The following is a 21,611-nucleotide window of genomic DNA, read 5'->3' on the forward strand; positions in this document are numbered from 1 at the left end:
CCAGCTGAATCCCTCCAAGGTGCAGTACAGAAGTGCTGTTTGGAATTTGGGAGGCCCTACCGATCAGACAGTTTGGAGGCTGCCTGCCAAACAGCTCCATTCTATATGCAACTTTTTATCCTCTATATGAATTTATAATGGTTTGTAAAAGGCTCTGATGAGGATAAATGAAGTAACTGTGCCTGGAGATTCTTTTTTTGTTTTGAAAGTTAAGCTTGATCTGCAGCTATTTAAGCCAAGGCAAAGGGTCAAGGATTTATGTCCTTTCCCCAGTGCTGCCCACATGGGACATGAAGAGCAAACTATATCCCCTCTTCCATGGAAGATTCAGCTTTAAGAGGAAAGTCAGATGTCTAAACACATTACACCAGGTCTCTCTCACACAACTGTACTCTGGAGATGGATTAAGGTGCACCTCAACCCTGCCCAACCTCCACGTTCACCCTCCCATCCCCCTCATGCAGACATTTATATATTATCTTACCTGAGAACTGCCACTGAAGCCTGGAGGCTGGCTATACTCGGTGGAGTCAATAATACTACTGCAAAAATAAAAGAAATAGTCTGCTTAAATCACTGCACAGCCATCCTTTATCATTTTTAACCTGCTTGCTATTCCCTCCTTGACATTCTGCAGCATACTTGCCTTTGAAATCCATTTTACAGACAGGGAACACAAGGTTTTATTTTGTTTGGGGGTTTAGCAGCGATTTTTTTTTTTTTAATACAGAGTTTTCCTAGAGCAGAATGTTGTCACACACAATTATGTGTAGTGCAGTCAAATAATTTCTAATTAGAATGCAAATGCATATTTTTCACATGAAATATGCAGCACAAGACATTCTGAAAATAACACAAGACATGAAAATAACTGGTTTTCAATTCCTTAAAAAAAGAAAGAAAATAGAGAAGTCTAATGCTCTGGCATTTGAATCAACACTGGAAAAGGAAAAGCAAGAGAAATCAGTGTAAGACAGACACTAGTTTAAACAGACAATTAAGGAAATATAGAAATAACCTAAAAATATACTGACAGCCAGGATTACTATTATTAGAAAATACTACAACATATTATAGTATCTATAATGACACAACACACACCTTTTAAATCACTGTTTTTAAAACACAGCATAAAGATGCAAACTCGATAGAATTTAATTTTCAAAACTGCAAAAAGATCTCCTGAGACAAGCAGAAAACAGGTGGTTCAGTGCTCTTGGACATACAGGCAAAAAAATTCAGCTCCCACAGCAAGACACCAGAGCCAGATAAAAGCACAGTTATCACTGAAATTTCATATACCTCCAGGACAGGTAAAGATTAGCATACAAGAACACAATTTTATTGATTATGCAGAATACATTATGAAAACCACCATAACTAATTTCTAAAAAATCTTTTTAACTGCTTTGCTTCTGCCATGTCATTTGACTTGGACAGAGAAAAAAGTAGCTGGGATCATTGTTCTCACTATTCTCATCCTTCTTATGAGATAACCTTAAATTTTAAGTATTGCCTAGGAAAGCTAAAGGTTTCTTTGAAAAGCTTCTAGAACACTGCTGTAGGTCTTAGTTTTGTCAAAGATAATTGTACCAATCCCAGCTTATGCAGCAGCTGACAGAACTCATGTGTAAACTTGAGAATCTTGGTCACAAACAAATTGGTTTGGTTGAAATGTTGTGAAGGGCACCTGCAAGTTTGGAAGAATGAACCAATGGTACCAGTGCTTAAATATTTCTCTGAATGTTTTCAAGCTCCCCTGGAAGTGGAAACAGAAGATGAGACATAACCACTGATGAGACTTAAAAAATTAACTTGGAAAATGAGATTGACTGGACTTCTGTTCCAGGCATGACAAAAGCTGCAAACAAAGAAAATCTGAGGGACAAAATTCATTATTTGTGGAAGCTATTGTAAGGGAAAAACCAGCAGAGCCATTTCAGGCATGGCTGAGGACAATGAACTTTAAATTAGAATGTGGCTGCATGACATAATGAAACAGGGACAGCAGATCCTGCCAGAACTGCAGGAATAACACATTCAGCTGGAAAGCAATGAAAAAGTACTGCACTCTGAGACAGGTACAGTGGCAATTAACAGCAAAACACTGAGACTTAGTGTGTCTGGTCTCGTTTTGCTGCAGCTTGTCTGGTGATGTAAAGCCTTCAAGAGCGTAGACGTCATCTCCCTTAACCAGAGTACAAATTCAAAGACATTTCTGTGCTGTGCCCATAGCTGAGTTAACTCATATATGCTTGAATGTTTTTCCTTTCAATAAACAGAAAGCAAGTCATCAGAAAATTACAGCGCCCTCCAAGTTCTTTTCTAAAAGATGTAACATTAGGTTCAGTTTGGAAATTCAGCTACACTCATATGACATTTAAAAACCCAGAACAACAACAACAACAAACAAGGCAACCCACAGACTATAAACCCCATTACAGGGATGGGAGGAGGTAATTAGAACAAATAGAGGGGAAGGAGGATCAGGATTTCAATAACTGAACCAGAGTTACCAAGCAACTCATTTCTAGATCAGAATTTTCCTTCAGACTCCTATTAGTGATAGCTTGTTATTGCTATTAGTCCTGGAGAGCATCACAGAGGAGCTGCTTACTCCTGTCTTCTGTTTGCACCATTTACTGGGAGCAGAAATAACACACACGCCTGTTCAGAAAAGCCGTACACAGAACTATTTGTTCTCTTCCCTTATTCTTCCCCTCTTGTTCTCTATTAGTATACAAACCAAGCAATAGGCACCACTGTAAACAAGCACTGTGCTATTACCCAATTTAATGTTTCATCACACCCTGTGTAGGCACAAGAGAAAACACGTGTTTCTTGCAGCCAAGGATGTGCTGAACATCATAGCTGGGCTAGGGTTTTTTGCTGAAGAGCTTCTGAAGGAAGCTGGGGGAAGGCGAAGTAATTTCACATTTTGAAGATGTTAAAAATGGGGAGGGGAAAAAGCTACAAACAATGAAAAGAAATAGAAAATTAATGAAGCAAGCGTGTGATTTAAAGGAAGCAGATGAATAAGGGCAAGTCACCAGAGACCAGATAAAACTGAATTCCAAAGAACTCTATTTTCTTGAACTTTAAATACAAAGGCTAAAGAAGTTTTTTTCCTCTCAGCACTAGTCTGTGATAACCTTGTACTATTTATAAGGCACATTACTAAAGTGTTATACAATTATATTTCATTAGCAGTGTGTTAAGTATGTTAAGTTATATTTCAATTTAAACACACCATTTTAATTCACTGATAAGCTAAAGAGTCTCTGCAAGTTCAATATCATTTTAGCATGGAAGTGAATCCATCCCAAACTATATTTGTATTTCACTCTTAGGGGTTCATGGCATCTCTAAAATGCACTCTGGAGATTAAATATTTCAGTTAAGAGAAAAAAAAATCAGCATATTTCATATTAGCTGTTGTGCAGCATTCTTGCCAAGGAGGAACGTTGAGATATTCTTCAAAACTTTCACCTAATGTTGAAAATAAAATTAGTTTCAAGTGGTAGACCTTCCTGGAATCTAATTTATGGTAATTCACACCCATGAAATTACTTGAAATATATAAAACTGTCAAAATGGGGCAGGGATAGAGGGTACAGGAGTAACTTCTGGGAACAACTGATGCCTGTTCAGATAATTCCTTCACACACTGATTTCTCTTCTACCACTCAAGGCTACTTCTTAACACAGGAATGTCACCAAGGAAAAGATAAGGGGTCTTCTAAAGTGGAGAGAAAAAGGCAATCCCACATTCCCTAGAAAACACCTAAATATCCTATTGTATCACACCCCAGGCATGCTGTACCAGGGAGAAAACCCCAAACCTCAAGACACAGCCAAGATGGACCCAGACAGGCAGGGAAGAAAGGAAGAGTCCATGGTCTCAGCACCCGTCATGGCTCCATCCCACTGCTCCCTGCCAGCAGACCCAGGTGAAGCACATCAATCCAAAGATCACTACAATTATTTTTGATACTATCTTACATCTTCAAATGCAAGAACTGAGATTGATTGACCCCTAGGACATGAAATAAAGAGGCATAAAGAGGCATAAATTCTCAGTAGACTGAAACCAGGGTAGCTCTCACTGCAGACTCTTCCCCCCTCAACTCTTTTACTGAAATTCCTGGGCTCAAAATGTTATTCCAGCCTTCAGGAGATAAAAAAGTTCCTTGGGGGCTTATTTGTTAGCTTAGCTCAAGTAACAGAGATACATTTCTACTCATAAGTAGAATCTCCTGTTAAAAGAGAAAGGTTTCTAGGCCTGAAGGAATCCAACATCTAACAAATTGATGTTGCCCAACCAGTGCTCAAGTTTACCCCAAGCATCAGTAGCACAGAGTAAAACCAATCTATTTAATAGCCAATAACCAGAAAAGTAGTAGAACCTGACAAGAATCTCATCCGTTTCACAAAACTGCTTCTTGGCAAAACAGCAATACCCCATATCAAGAAACAAATCTGTACCCAAAAAGAATAGAAGAAGCAGTGAAGAACTGAATTAGAAATGCTGTTCCCATCCACTGTGATCATATTCCTGTCCTCTCCCTCAGGGGCAGCCAGAGCTACATAGAAATATGAGAGATATTGGTCTCTGTGTCCAGAAATAGCATCTTGGTAGGAAATTCCAGCCAATATTGCTGGGTTCCTCACAAAAGCACTGTATTTAAGTCTCTGTAAGGGAAGAAATCTGATCATTTTTTACTTCTGGGCTATTAGGTTTAGAGCTGCTAACTGCAAAAAAATCTACCAGTACAATTTTATAACAGAAAATGACAGTTTAGAGAACTCTACTTCTAAGAGATAGCAGAGATGATCACTTAATAACATAACCTGGCCCTGTTGAAATTAGAGCAAAAGACATGCCTGTAAAGCAGAGCACTTCAAACTCTGGCACTTACAACTTGGATACAAGAAGCATCTGCATTATTATCATCAAGAAACCAGACTATGCAATATTCCAGACACAAAAATACACATGAAATTATGTTATTGGAAAGGCATTTCATTAAATCAAAACAGACAGCAGATAAACAGAATCAATAGGCTGTACATTTCAAATTCTGATCGGAGCCCCTACCTTCAGCTATCCATGCTGATTAGGGAAGCCAGAGCACTCCAATATCATACCAAATTAAGACCTTTCATACGCCAAGCAGAACAGCACAATGTTCAGAAAAGGTAGCATATAAATAACAGTAATATTTTATTCCACAGCAAAGGCTTATGACTCAAGTTTACTAATTCACATGACATTTAAAGCCATCGGTTTTCCATGGCATCTGATTCAGAGCAGATTTCTCATCCAAATGCAGGCTCAGATGACTTCTTTGTTCACATAAAGTTTATAGCAATTAGAAACACAACAGGAAAATACTGTACAGCACCCAAAAACCAGTTTTGCTTGTGTTTTGGGCGCTGCTTGGACAGCACTAGCAATCAGAATGCAACATGCACAGCTTGAGATCCAATTTGAGTTGCAAGCTCCATACCTGTGTGAAGGTGAGGGAGCCTCAAACTGTGGCACTGTGCTGTCCTCGCTGACTGGGGAGTACAGGCCACTCATCTCCTGAAACAGAAAGCCACGTTACATCAGAGCTGACAAAACATGTATGACTAATACATGTGTTCACAGAATACTGCTGCTTTTGCATGCAGATAACCAACTGTGTCGACATTTACTCAACTATTACCTAAAAATCTTAACCTATACATGAGAAAACACTGATTTTCTTCAATTTTTTTTCAGTTACTATTTGAACCAGGTTTCAAAAATCCTACACCTGTGTTGCTCTGTGCTTCAAGAGCATCAGTTTTGGAGCTTATACTCCAAAAAACCCAACAGATTTGGTTATCATCCAATTGCCTCTAACCCAGCATCTCCCTGAAACGTGGCAGAACAAGCAAGCTGTAACTGCATTTCAGAGATATGTGCAAACTTATCTAACAGCCTTCACAGCTGGAAAGTAAAGCTGGATATGGGTCATGGCAAGAACAGTCACAAGGCAACAGGGCAAAGGTGGTGCCACAGACTTAAAAGAGGATCTGTCAGTCCTCTGTGGGACCACTGCACAAGAGATAAACTTTGTACATAAACTTGGCTTTGTCCCTCCCACACTAAGTCACTGCTGTGTACCCAGTGTGAGACTGTCTTTCATCTGTTTGGGAAATGGAAGCTATGCAGGACGCAGCAGCTCATTAGCTGGGGGGCAAAGTGTTCTCAGGACAATTATTACTTGTGCTTTCAAATTCCCACTAGGTGCCTATTAGTTGGTAGGTAGAAAGAAGGGTATTTGTGACAAGAGAGATCCCAGGCTTTAGAGGTCAGAGCCAAGGTCACCATCACACCCCAGGAATATACCCCAGCTGCAGCCCACTGAAATGCCTGATTAAAGAGCACAGAAACAGGTAGCTGGATGCTCTTTGAGAGATCCCACAGCTTTTGAGAATAGTTTCTCCTAGATCTCAAGACTTATTTTACCAGTCTGAAGAAAAAACGCTAAGGTATATTTATTCCACCAAAGCTGAGAAACATTGAGGAAAAGAGGTCTGAAAAAATTCCAAATAGATATCAGATAAATGGGAATTCTTGCAGTTGTCAGTCATATTTACATTTTGCTAATTCATCAGCACACATATTAATTGCATGAAGAAATCTAAAAGGCTTTTTGGGAGATAGTTGGGAACACATGCTGACTGCTCAAGATGAGCAAGCAGTGAGAAGCAGACCAGCAAACTGATTCCCAAGAAGCTTTAAGGGAATGATATTTGGAGAGGTGGCAGTGAAGACAGAAGGAATTGCACTGATGGGGTTACAAATTCTTGGAGAATAACTCTTAGCAAAAATGTGAAGAGATTCCCATTAGTACAGAATTAAGAGAACTATACCAGGAGGTAGGAGGAATCAGTTCTGACATGCAGCAGGAGCTGGTTTTGCTCCAGTCTCTGCATAACAACCCTTTTCTGAATCCCCAACAGCTCTCCATTTTAAGACTTAGATGCTGCTAAGGTTTAAACAACCTGTGCAAACAGCCAGCAACGTATAAAAATCTTAAATTCTGATCAATATACCAGCTGCTGATTTCTAGCAACTACTCTAAAATACTTACTACCAACACAAAGAAATGATTATATAAGAGCTACCTAACTGCAGCCTGCACACATCAACTAAATGAACAAATTAAAGAAAGAGCATCATCTGTTCATTTTCCCATTACTGACTTAAACACCATAAATTTAACCCAGCAGCCTCACAGCAAGGCAGACAGCTTGATGAAAATGAAAAATTGCCAGAGTCAGAACAATGTCTGGGCACCTCACCTCTACACGTTTAATATCTTCTTCCAGAACGCTTAGCTCCTTCTGGATCTGCTCCAATTGCTGTGGATAAGAGAACAGGAGAAGTCTAAATCAATCTGCACTGCACCACCACAAAGATAAACTACAATCTTTCCAGTGAGGAACCTGAACTATCTTCACTGGTGTGCCACACAGTTCAAAAGTCACCAGGCAGGAAGTTCAAATGCACAGATTACCTTAAGTGTGCACACAAAACACATTCAAGACAAAGCTGTTACTTTGAAATTATGTGAAACAAGAGCAGGAGGTATTTTGATGTCAATCACAGAGACCCACATTATTCAGAGTAATACTATAATGCTCCTTCAACATGTCTCAGGCAAGGTGTAACTGGTTTGCAAACACTGAGTATAGAATCACAGAGTGGTCTGGGTTCGATGGGACCTTAAAGATTATCTCATTCCATCCTCTGCCACAGGCAGGGACACTTTCCATCAGACCAGGTTGCTCCAAGCCCTGTCAACCCTGGCCCTGAACAATTCCAGGGATCCAGGGACAGACATAGCTTCTCTGGACAACCTGTGCCAGGGCCTTACCACCCTCACAGGGAACAATTTCTTCCCAATATCTAAACCCACACTCCTCCACTTTCAAACCATTCCTATTTGTCCTGTCACAATTAGAAAAAAAAAAAACAAAACAGTGAAAGACAATGATCATTTCACCCTTCAACTAAATAAAAAATGTTTAGCTAAAAGGTATCAAGACTAGTTCTCATCCCAGCTGTTAACCTGTCACTTGCCAATTTAAACTTTGTCATTAATTTTCTGGATTGGAAAAAACCTGTTTTGACCAGAGCAAGATTTGCTCCTGGCACAGAGCAAGCATCACATGGTATCAAGGCATCACTTCTTCCAAAGGTGTGATACTTACCTTGGATTACACCATAAACTCCAGTCAATTTGAGGGCTACACCTGAAAGGGTCAGAAGGAGACTTCCCCTCTCATCAGCCAAAATTTCCTTTCCCTTCTTTGTGCCACATGTAATATCTTCCAGGTTTTTAGCCAGTCAACAAGCTGCCTTCACTCACCTCAAGCAACTGAAGCCACAGACTTGACAACAGTTTACACCTAAGCAAGGACATCATCTCCTTACCTGTTTATTCAGCAGATGTGTCCCACCCAAACTCCCACAGAGCCTAAACCCAGCCTTGCAGGGCCCAAACATACACACACACACTTCTAGGTGAGAGCTCCTGACAAAACTCAGCTCCAGTGCAAATCTAGTTCACTGAGACACAAATATAATACATGGAGAACTGGAAGTCCACCTGACTCTCTTTAGCTTCTAGTAAAAATTTACAGACAACCAGCAAAGTGGCCTGTGACCAGAAGCATTTGCTAAGTTAAGTCCACTGAAAGCTTAAGCACAACACATTCTCCAAAGACATAACAAATTTTTGTACTTTCAGCTTTACAACAGAATATTAAATTGCCCAAATCCAAAGTTACTAGTTTGGCAAGACGTATTACTCTTAGTATGACATATCCAAAGAATATCTGGCAAGCTACACCCAAAGACTTATTCACTCAAGTGCTCAAGTTTGATCCTTTAAGAGGCAGTTTTTGCTTAAACAAAAAGCACAATTTAAACCTCTCATAGTAAAGCATTCCAAATATCTGTGTGCTCTGCATTAAACAATCCACCATTTTAATTTTCCTTTTAAACACTAACAAAAGCTTTTGTCTCTGAAAACAGGAGACAAAAGGGCTGCTGGCTCCACACTTATTTCTAACATGGCTGCTTCTTTGAATGAGATGACATTATAAATGTATCCTAATCTCTGTACTCCGAAGGTTTCAGTTTACATTTAATTTGAGGCACGGACAGTAGAAGTTTAATGGTTTAGAACTAGACTGCCACAGATAATTTACAAATCACTACACCATAACAGATAATTCCATTTTCACTTTCGAAACCTACAGCAAGAATAGCAGGTGGTGCTACAGCTCCAAGATTAGTGGCAAAGTTAAGTGACACTTGCACAGCAGGGGTCCTGCCTGAACTCAGCTCTAGAAAATACCATTAGTCCCCCACATTCATAAATCCCATTTAAAAAGAAGTTACAAAACCACTTACAAGTTCCAAAATTACAGTGAGGAAATCAACTATTCTACAATGTAATGGCTCCCAGCCAAACTAGACCTCTGAAAAATAATTGATAGTTGTTGCCATCATATAAACAGGATACTTTTTATAGGAACGAGAGCTGAGACTTTTTATTGGCCAGCTTTCATTAACTATTACACACAGCCAAGAGCATGAGATCTGGTACTCTATTTACCAATTCTTCCTTCTAGTTACAACCTACCATAAACTTACCCAACAGCAGCAACTCCAAAAAGCAGGCAAGAGTGCTTCATGATTGTTTTAGGAGGAGTCCTCTCATGCCATCGGCATAAAATGAATTAACGTCAACACTGAAGCCTTTGGTTTCTTGGTATGTTAGTTGAAGTGTTTTAATCTATCAAAGACCTTAAATCAATCCACATTCATTCTAATTAAACTTTGAAAAATGAGACTACCGATTTATAATTGCCAGCCTTTGAGGGACATTTAAGGAAAGCTAAATGAATTATAGTTCTTGCAGTATATTCAGATTTAAGGTCCCTTAATTTAATTTTCACTGTTGGGCACAAAAAGCAAGCCAAGTCCTGTCCCAGTGATGGGCAGAATCACACCTGTTTGACTTTGGATTAAGTCAGCAAAAGCACTTCCAATGAACACAAATGTATGCTTAGAATGAAGCACATACTGTAAACTCTCTTTTCAGACACAGATGCTTTCCCAGAAATTAAAAGGCCAATATGGACAAGGAGAAGGTCCTTATTTCAGTGGTTAAACCTCAATTTCAACTCCAGTGAATGAACTACAATAAGCAGGTGTGTAACATTCTGGTCCCATTTTTCACCTATGGGCATATATACAGCAGAACAGCTACAATTTGAAAACATTTTTATAATCCTGGAAAAGGGTTTTCAGATGTTCAAGAAGCTACCAAAAACTTACACAATGCTAAGCACCAGGTCATGGTCATTTTGTTTTTGTTGACCATCTACTAACAAGCCTATCTGGGTATAGCACTAAGGTTTCATCCTGGAGCTTCCTGTTTTTCCTGGAGCAAGGGCCCCTCGGGAGGCAGCAACTTCCTGCTTTGTGTTTGTACAGCATGGACAACAAGCACTCCTGACCGGGTCTCCTGGTGCCAGTTCTAAGTGTTTGCAATAAACTAAAAGCTCAGCAGAGCCTCCCAGTGACACAGACACAGCCTAGAAAAACACACAAGGGAAAGAGCCACAGACCCTTGACCAACTGTCTCTCCAATTCCAGAAAAAGCACAGAACAAAAAAGAAAAAAAAAAAAAAAAAGCTTTTTCTTGAAAAAGCAAAGAACAGCAGGAGTTATTTACTACAGAAATACTGCAAGATCACTAACATTATTCTAACAAGCAGCCTAAACAGAGCATCTGGATTCACACTTTTTGGAAGCTCACAGGCCATTTTATATACAGCAACACACCTTCCAGGCTCTGATCCAGACTCCCTGTGGAGTAGATAGATCCACAGATCTATCATAGATCCATAGATCCAGACAGATAAGACTATTACCAGAGGGAACATCATTTTCCCAGACACACAAAGCCACTGCACCAACCAGGATGAGGCAAAAATTATCACCTGCCCACCTGAGGAGGATAAACCAGGCAGTCACTGTAAATAAACCCTTAATTCTGTCCTGTAGCTTCATCTATCCAATGTCAGAATCTTCATACATCCTGCTCTTCCACCAAGTACTGCTTTAACAAACCACAGTGCAAACTTCACTATCAACAGCTGAAACTTTTTTAAAGGCACCCAGTGAAATTAATTTCTATCTGTAGAAATTTCTATCTGTCAATGCACAATAAGATCAGTTTCTGTCTCTGGGTTTTCATTATTGCTTTGGATGCAGAGCTTTTTTACAACCTACAGGGAAACTGTGGCATGAAAGTCATCTTCAGACCTTAGAGAAATTTTAGTCTTATATATTATTTGCAAATATCACTTATTTTGACAAAATGCCTCTCTGTTACAATATCTTTGCACAACTAAAATCAGGTGCAAGACTTTTGTTAGTATGAAGACAAGAACACCTGAGCCTCCACAAGTTTCATTAGTGAAATATGGCATTCAAGCCTCTTAAACATTTGGACAGTCCATCTATAACACATTTACCTGCTGAGAATATTTCTTCTCTGATCAATACTTCCTCCAAATGATAAATGTTTCCTCACAACTGGGGAAGAGCTAACAGAAAGGCTGGAGAACATCCAGGCTGTTTAACACACAGAATTCCCAAAGATAGGAGAAGGGAGATGCCAGGCTGATAAAGTACATTTCATATCTTGAATATTCCTCCCCCTCATTTACATCCTACTGCATTGAGGAAATATGCTCTGAAAGCTTAGTGATAGGGTCTGATAGAAAAGCCTCCTGAGATAAGGGCACCTGGGGAAGGGAACAAAGCTGCCTAAACAATTAAACTAATTGCCTTAGAGTTTAATGTCTCAGTAATAGGTGCTTTCTTTGCAAGCTGTATACACTGATACCACTATGATAATTTTTAGTTTGCTGCTCACACACTCACTGTATCCTTGGGCTTCTTATCACTGCTTCTGGAGCTCCCATCTCTCGTTCAGTAACTCAGAAATGCAAATAGATTTAAATACCAAGTAAGTGCAGCAGAGAGGGACCAGATTACTCTAGCTATAAATTCTCCTCAGCAGTCCTGAAATGCAATCAAGACCACATGACAACAAAAGAGCATGACTGATTCCTGGTTCTGTCACCTCCTCTTGCTTACTCATTAGTTCATCCATGTGTGAACACGCAGAACATAAGGCTTGACAGGTGAAGTGATTAACACAGGGTAATGACATCCCTGGAGAATTCATGCTTAGAATTCCCAGTAATTACCCCACAATAACTAGTAACTCTTCTTATTTTTAGTATCTAACATTTGAGGGTGCAAAGAACAACGATGATTCTGAAATGCTGAGCAGGCAACTCAGTGCCACAAGCCCGAGACACTTCAGGATTATTTTTCTGTCCCAGGATGTTTACCAGCTAAAAAAGAGCCTTATGCATTAGCAGACATGAAAGAGGCCCTGTTTGTTAGACATAAGAGACTTAACATCACATTATTAAAAAGAAAAAATAAAAATGAAGTGACATCTGCCAAGGGAAACATGAATGCACCCAGAGAATAGCACCTGTGTAGAACTTGATTTGTGATACCAATCATCAAGCTCAGTATTCTCCTTCAGTAAGCAACAGTGCTGCTTGATAGAAATACCATCAGGTAGCTGAGCTAATAATAATTTAGCATAAATTATCTATATGATATAAACGGTGTTGTCTAACTGTTTGGAGACATTCAGATCCTGACCAGACAATTAGCAAGGCCTCCTCCTTAAAGTACTGAACATAAAAGTGGGGAGAATTAAGTGATTAATCAGTTTGCTCACAATGTGTTCAAGATGAAAGAACTCATGAACATTTAAAATTAATGAAGTTAAATTTACAAAAGCATTTATGCAACACACGTATGAAAGGAAGCATTTTAAAAAGTCACAGGCAGCTGCATTTGGTTTCCCTAGAAAATAGTAATAAACACCCACCAGCACCAAGATATAATATTTCATTATTAAACTTGACCTTCCAGACTTTTTGGGTCCTTAATATCAACAGATGAGGACATCTGATTAAAAAAAGAAAAATGCAGAGTGTGCATTCAATTAACTGTGCACACATGTGGAAAGGCACTCAGCCATGCTAAGTTTGCCTTAGGGACAGACATCCACTGCTGTAAGTGATCAATACATTCCTCCCCTCCAAAACTATCTGTTGTTTGTGTGAAAAAGTATTTTTAAGCTTTAGCCATTTGTTTTCAATCTTTTCTCAAGTAAGACTTTTATTTTCTATTACTATTGCCAAGGATTTGGGTTTTTTGCCATATTGCTCTAGGTCAAAAACAAAATACATAAACTTCAAAAGAAAAAGGGCTTGCAAGCACCTTTGTGCAAAAAATATGCAGTAAATTCCAGCCTGAAAGATCAACATTTTGAAAAGTTATGAAGAGATCAAAACAGAATTTCTAATAGAAACTGCTGCAGGTGCTGAACCCCACATTTATCTTCTAGAGATATTATGAGAAGGTGGCAAAGAGGCATTTGTCAGAAGACTTGACTGCACCAATATTCTGAAGTACAAGTCTAAAAGATAGTTTTCTTCTAGCTATAAACACACTCCAGTATGCTCAGAAGTCACCATTTCACTAATGCAAGAGAAAAAAAATCCATAATTTATGAGTGAAGTAGGCAAGGAGGGTTACAGGTGGTTAATCATCTACTCTGAACATGGGAAATACTATACAGGTACACTAACTCTGAGGCAATACCTGTATTCACTTACAAAAGTACCTTAGTCCCTATGTAAGGACTTGCAGTATATAGCAAATGAAACCTGTTAATAAAATATTGCAATAAACAGTATTCAAAGAGGCATATTGGAAGCAAAGTTACCAAAGTTGCATTAAACATTTAAGCCAAAAATTAGAAATAAGAACTCAGGAGCATACATTAAAAAAAATCTTTTTTATTTGTTAAGAACTTATCTTTACAGCTATGGCTTACTGAGTGAAATCGCATTTACTCTGCAGCTATCCAAGCCTGAATTAAGAAAGGAAAAAAGGTCATGCTCCTCCCCATAATAAGGCTGCTTGTATGACTCCCAATGATGTGCAATACATCATTGTTCCAGGGTCCACACATATTCCTTGAGCTCAATTCTTGAACAGTCACCTCTCACAGCATCAAAAGAAACCACAGTGAACTTCAGAAGCTCTGATAACCTTTACTGCATTATTAATATGGTCACTTAACCCCCCCTTCTCACCTTCCAAGCCATCATCTCAGGTTTTCTGCAGTCTGGATACATCACCACTGTCTCACCCCAAACAGTAACTCCTCTGTTATCCCCACAAAAGTCCCTCCAGAAAGGGCTGCTTGCCACAAGCTCCAGCAGCTACAGGGAGGATCTCATCACTTACCAAAAAGGAAGCATCAATTTATTCTATGTGTAAACTGACTGCCCAAGACAGATTCTGAGATATAAAACTATCCCAAAGACTGGTCTGTATTTTGCATGCATCTACCCACTGATTTTTATCTTTCTTACCCTTATCAAGTGAGAGCAAAGACTGCTACAAGTCTGACAAGTCCTCATTTCCCTCAAAATAAATGGCAAGGCCAGACACTAAGCTCTAGGGCAAGGACAGAACTGACAGGCCTGCACAGAAGTCTTGGGAGATGTGACAGTCTGCATTTCACGCTGGAATATAAAGGGGGGTACAAAATAACATCGTGGAAGTCTTGGCAACAGAGGGAATACATAAACAGGGACATGGAGGATCTGAAATAAACTCTATGTCCCAGCTGCCTTCAGGATGTTCTGAAGGCTGTTTTCCGAGATCTGCAGCCAAAATTAAGTTTCTTTGGCCTTAAAAGAAGATGTTATCCTTTAAAAATTATTCCTAAAGCCAAAGAGATGCAGATGAGAAAGGCTTCCCAGGTACTAAAACTCACAGAATCAAGGTTGAAAGAGACCTTCAAGATTATCTAGTCCAACTACCACTCCAGCACCACCATACTAACCCCTAAACCATATTCCCCAATGCATATCCAGATGCCTCTTGGACATTTCCAGAGACTGTGACTCCACCAGCTCCCTGGGCAATTTACTCCAATACTTGACCGCTCTTTCAGTAAAAACAATTTTTTCTAATACCTAATCTGAACCCCTTCTGAGGCCATTTCCCCTCATCTTTGCACCTGAGACATGGCAGAAGAGCCTGACTTCTACCCCCCCTCCCACTACAACGTCCTGTCAGGTAGTCAGAGAGAGCAATAAGATCCCCACTGAGCCTCCTTTTCTCCAGACTAAACAACCCCAGCTCCCTGAGCTGCTCCTTATAAGACATGTTCCAGACACTTCACCAGCTCTCTTGCCCTTCTCTGGACTTTCCACAACCCTTGTTGGTTTTGGCCATGGATATCTGTTGGTGGACAGACTCCAGACTTGCTTTGGAATGACTCCATAACCAGCCCCTCAAATCCATTCTGGACAAGGCTTTTTACACCCATACATGATTTCAAGTTTGACCTTATAGTTACACTGTTGGGTCTTCTTCACATATTTTCTCAGAAACCATGGACCACAAGAGCTCATCCTTCTACTGTTTTCATGATCATTTTTCTAGGTTTCTGGGCTATTTGTGGTATCAGCATTTATACACTGCATAACCTTATAAAGGAAGAGTCCCAAACCATGTGTATCTGATTACAGAACTCTCTCATATTCCTTGAGACACTCATTTTAGGACAAATAAGGAAGAAGCACAGAATATTAATTCTTTTATGTCACCACATTAGTCATGCTATTTGATAAACTAAAGGAAAAAACTCAGTAGTGAATATGTTTTCACTCCTTCCCAATCTTTGAATTTTTTCTGTGTTGGGAAAACAATCTTCTTTCAAGAAACTGATGTTCATTTACACCAAGGAGTCTCTGTATTCCCACATGCTTCACCAGCTTGAGATGAGAAGGCAAATGATTAAAATTTGAAGCTGTCATACATAAAGAGATTAATTTTCCTTCAAACCCATGTGTCCGCTGTCTGAGATTTCCCCCAACACGCCCTGAGTTATTCTTTGCAGAAACAATGCCAGGCTGCCACATCACTTCAACAGAAATGCACTGGGAGAGAGCAGCAGACGGCACCTCTCCGACTGAAACACAAAGCAAGTTACCTCTCGTTTGTTTCTCCTGGCAACTTTAAGGAATTCCATAAGGATCTGCAATTGGGCAGCATGGGACTCCTGTAACACAGTAAATAAGGAAGTGTAACTCTTCCATGTACATCAAGAGAAATACTCATTTTACACACAGAAATCCACACAGCTCAGAAACTACTTTCATTTACAGGTTACCAAGAGGAAAATAGCTTAAGGAGGTTTTAAAAATGGTAGTTTTAATTAATCGCACAGGTCTTAAAGTTCTGTTTGGTTCACAACAAGTTTTCACGTGAAGGCAACAACCCTTGTAACATTTCTTACTAGTAAGTTGAAATGCTTCCTTTTCCTTTGGCTACTGCACCTGAAATAGATTTTGGAATACAGGTTCCTCACAGACTCCCCTTCTACCCTGGAAGATCCTTAGCATCCACTTCATGATCAACATACTAAAGGATGAAGTATTTATATAAAAAAACCAGTTTCCCCAAAATGTACATTTATGCTTATGTAGAAGTTACTGCTGAAGATCTCTCCAGAGTGAAAGACAACAATAAAGTCACTGATGAAACTAAACCATCCCTTTCTAATATTTTTCATAATAATTTACCTCAGCCATCAGCATAGTATTTTCACCCAAGAATTTGACAGGGCAAGATAAAGAGAACCATAAGAGGGAAAAAAAACTAAGACCTATATAACAGCATTAATATAGCCCCAATCATATCACAGCATTCCAAGTTATTTTCACAACTTACCAAAATATTTATTATTAAAGGATTGTGAACATACAGTCAAAAAGGATCAAGACATAGGAGCACACAAAATCCAGGAAAGGAAGCGGGGACAGGGAAAGTAAAGACACTGAATGCAAAAACACTACTTTTGTACAGTTATTTTTTTACTCCCCATGATCTGACAATAATAAGTGTGAAGTAAGTAAAGCTAGACAAGAAAAATGCTTTTAAATTATTCTTTAAATGTCAGGTGTGATTTCACTTTTTAGGCTTAGCATCCTTAGAAGTTATTCATACTCAGAAATACTTATACACTCAGTCACATGCCTTCTTGGCTTCAGATCTGTCACAAATTATACAAAAAGGTTTACAGAGAAAAGAAGTTTTATTCTCTTTTTCCCCACCAAAACTTCACTGAAACACAAGGAACATATTTACAAGTCCCCATGCAATAAGGCACCATAACAGTTCTGCTGATAGCCAAGCATATTTCAGGGTTCCCTTCTTTCCATCAGAACCACAAGTTGTAAATATTGATTCTCCACGAGTGAATAAGTTAAGATATTCCCAATACAACTTTTCTTCATCTGTTTTAAAGCACTGTCAAAATCCACCCTCCTACTCAAAGTTCACTGGGTCAAATTCTGTAATAATCCAGTCTAATTTATAAGGTCTGGTTCTCATAACATGAAAATGATCACTTGAAATGAACAGCGTGGAATGCCAAATACAAGGAGAACTAACCCAAACCAACTACATTTCAGTTAAATCAAAGGAACAGCTTGCCTCATATTGGCTAAATCTTCAAACCAGCCTCATAAACAACACATCTGAACTTTTCTTTCAAGCATTAAATACTGAAAAAGCCTTCAGGAAAGGTGGTCACTCAGATTCTACCGGTTCCAGCAGAAACCAAAGAGTGTGATCCTTTTCACATGCTCACTGTGTTTATTCTTTAATCTATATTCTGGACTTCTTCATCCTTATTACTAAGAAAGATCTGACATTTACTTGTGCAACAGACAATTAGCAAACTTCTCCACGTGCTTGTCTGTGTTCTGTGAGTCATTTTGTCTTCTCCTTTTCTATTTTCCCTGCTTGTTTATACAACCCTGCCAGCAACAGCATTATAAGCATGTTGTGGGTATCACAGCTGAAATGTTACTTCACTACAAAGGTCAGCAAAACAGTCGCCTTTTAAACACCAAAACAGAAGAGAAAATACTGAGCAATTAATTCACCAACAGAATCCTGCTTCCAGGAAAAGGTATCAAAAGAAAAAAAACTTCTAAATACACAGGGATCTTTTAAATTACAGAAACTTCTTACTGCTTCCAACTGCTTCTTCTTTTGCACCAGCAGCTCCAGCATCAGGTTGACATTGGCTAAGTCAAGATTGTCTTGATCAGTTCCCAACAAATCTTGAATTATCTGCCACCGGTGGCCATTCTAAAAAGAGAACAAGAGATGTGGAAGAGATGGTGAGTCCAAGCCATCCAGGGCTACATAAGCCATCCAACAACAGCTATTAAAAGCAACACAGCAATATTTCATCTCTTTGTAAAATTGCAACCCAGTTTTCATGTATCCAGATTCCCAATTCTGCCATGTGTGCAGGATATGGCTCCTCTGACCAACTGTGGAACTTCTTATCTTATTTGGAATATATTTGTGCTTCATGAAAGCCTATTTGCTGCTGCTGCTGGGAAAAGATTATTTCATAGCAACAATTTTATCTGATTTGTGCCCCAGCTTCTGAGAACATATTTCTTTGGAGAGGAAAAAAACCCTCCACATTTATCCAAGCTTAGTTGGATTACATCTGAAATACTGTTATGCACCAATACCTTTTAATTTTTTTAAGATCAAGTAATAGGTAAAACCCTCATGCTAAACTCACATCAAAGAAGGTGGTATCAGCTTATTTTTTCTACTGTCACCTTTCATATTACTCCTCCTAAGTGTAAGGGAAATGTGAAAGCTGGGAAGATGGAGCTCATCAGGTTGATCTCATTTAAACTGCTTGGAGCTGTGGGGGACTCCTGACAGGACCAAAATACTACTACACTGCCCATTCTGCCCTGAAGGCTCTTTTCTTATCAATAAAAAAGCAAAAAAAGGTATCTTTAAGCATTAGAAAACCAGAATAATAGGTTAATGCCAGCATAGCTTTAAATCAAAAAGCTTCACAAACCAACAGGAACAGCTGAGAGGTCTAAAGAACATCTAAGAAACAAAGCTGGATTTAAAAATCCTGTCCTAAAAAAGCTAAATCAATTTATTTAAATTGGCAATAACTAGAAACACTTCCAGTCTAAATGAGATATTTTCTCAAGGGCTGCAGCCTTTTTGTATTAAGTACATTAAGAAAAATAAAATATGTAACATCCATATAGAATGCATAACTTTTCCTACAGTGCTCAACAGAACCTATGGAAACTACTCAGACCAAAAACTCAGTTTCAATCTGGAGTAACTGAGGAAAAAAAACCCATGATTTTTAAGCAAGTGAACAGGATTTAAGACACATTTTAACAGACTAATGCTCTAGTTAATTGTACTACTGCTAAACTACTCAAATGTTCAAACATGCTTTAACATGATTTCTTAATGAGACCATGACTATTGCATTTGCTGCAATGTGTCTTGGCTGATTTCCCTTCATACCAGAAGTAATACAAGGCACACTAAAGAAGGGGCAACATGATTCTTTTTATAGATGTCTGTAACTTTTATTTGCTGCCAAAAGGTAGACACACCACTGTTTTGGGTATGAAGTCATTGTAGATTGTCCACTTATTGATAGTTTTAAAAAATAGGTGCATGTACAAGCTCAGCTTTTAAAGAGTAAGACCAATTTCCAAGAAGCTACTGTACATGCCCTCAGGTCAGTTGTGTTGCACTTCAAACCCTATCTGGTTTATGCATATTTTATATTAAACATGGTATATGCATATTTTATAATGAATGTAAAAACTTACTGTGAGTAAACCAATGAATCTTTAAAGAATGTTCTTTTTAAACACTGACAGCACCAGCTTCTGCAAGACAGCCCTTAAATTAATACCACTTTAATATAAGCTTTTAAAAACAGGTGCTCCATGGTTTTTAATATTATTTTGCAATCTTATTTGTGAATTACAAAAGGCAAGGATGTCAGACATAACAGGTCAAACATGCAAGTTTTTTGGCTCATGTCATAGATTCTTTTTGATCTTAATGCACAAGAGCATCCACAGGTGCTGGAGAGAGGTCCTGATGAACTGAGGACACAGATCCTGCTCGGATTCTGTGACATGAAGCAAGTCTAGAAGATACCCAGGCAGTTTTATGTGGCATCTGAACCAGAACACCAGACTCCAAACGTATCTTTCTCCCTCTTGTGGTTGGTATCAGCATTCATCCAGTTTCCTGAGAGAACCCAGCTTCTCACATGTTCAGACAAGCCCGTGGCACTTCTAATCATTCACTGCTCTCATTGTAGCTGTAATTTCCAGCACTCAGTGAAAATTATTACCTTTAAACAAGTGTACTTCCATGGGCAGTTTCCCAGGTTATACGCAATACATCAAAGGACTCTTGCCTATGCTAACACAGCTTCTCTCTGCACATATTGCTGGAGGAAGAACAGCAGTCAAGGCAGAAGGGATCTACTGCCACTGATATTGGTATTATTCCCTCTTAAAGCAAGTTCAAGCATCAGCTCAACAGTGCAATCTCTTGTCAGTTAAGTCATGTAATTACAAATGCTGCACAGAATCATGAAATAAATATGAAGTAAAAAAGTTGGAACATACGGTGCTACTCACTGAATGGTCCAGTTTGAGTCTTTTCTCCTCAGATCTTTGCTTCTGTTTAAGAATTAATTCATTAACTAAAAAAACATAAATAACATGTCAAAGAAATGGATTTAAAGTTCACCAAACCAGCATGTAAGATTCTACCTCAATGTATTTACTTTAGTTATTAATTCCACAGTAAGATGTTTATCAGTAATTAAAACAGTAGAAGATGTCTCCACTTTTTTTCCTTACCAATTTTATTCCGTGGTGGCTTTTTGTAACATATATAAAGACTTTTTAAAAATCATCAACAAATACAATGCCTACACATTCTCCAAGCTGATTCAGCTCCTTTTTCTAAACACCCATGGTTCCTTGAGAAAATTTTTCAATTCCAAGGCAAAAGTATATCACAGAAGAGTATGAGGGAGATAAATCAGGTAATGTTCTATTATAGGCCAAAAAATAAGCCCAGCTGAATAGAACAACTTTTTTTCTTGAATTATCTTGTGTATTTCTAAAGATATACTTTAGCTATAATTTAATTTTACACCAATCTAGAGAATGTAAAGAGAAAGATAACTTCAACCCTTTGCACACATATACACACAAGCTCTTCCTCCTCCAACATATACCTCAAATCCCTGGACACAGAAGTGTGGAAACACTCTTTGGCCCAACATGTACTCCAAGACCTGTCCCAGCACCATCTCCAGCACAACATGATTAGGTCTAAATCAGGATGCCCACTTCTGAAGCATCCCTTGGCTACTGTGGCTTTTCAGACATTTATTATTAAACGAGTATCTCAGCACATGAAATCAACATTTGCTCTAATTTGGTGTTTCACACTGCAATGTGTTTCCTTTGATCTTTTCTCTACA

General features: G+C 38.8%; 1 protein-coding gene across 3 annotated transcripts in view; it reads right to left on the reverse strand.

The window, feature by feature from the left end:
- Positions 1-21,611, reverse strand: part of COP1 (COP1 E3 ubiquitin ligase) — a 123,034-nt gene that overhangs the window by 92,026 nt on the left and 9,397 nt on the right. For 2 of the 3 annotated variants that reach the window (XM_038143848.1, XM_038143850.1), the window contains 6 exons: positions 20,743-20,819; positions 18,275-18,394; positions 16,227-16,295; positions 7,339-7,398; positions 5,511-5,587; positions 485-542 (listed from right to left, as the gene is read on the reverse strand). In XM_038143848.1, the coding sequence (XP_037999776.1) occupies positions 485-542; positions 5,511-5,587; positions 7,339-7,398; positions 16,227-16,295; positions 18,275-18,394; positions 20,743-20,819 (461 nt within the window). The remainder of the gene's footprint in view (positions 1-484; positions 543-5,510; positions 5,588-7,338; positions 7,399-16,226; positions 16,296-18,274; positions 18,395-20,742; positions 20,820-21,611) is intronic. The other variant, XM_038143849.1, reaches the window with a different exon arrangement.

The sequence above is a fragment of the Motacilla alba genome, chromosome 8 (assembly GCF_015832195.1).
Source record: "Motacilla alba alba isolate MOTALB_02 chromosome 8, Motacilla_alba_V1.0_pri, whole genome shotgun sequence".
In the NCBI taxonomy this organism is placed as follows: domain Eukaryota; kingdom Metazoa; phylum Chordata; class Aves; order Passeriformes; family Motacillidae; genus Motacilla; species Motacilla alba.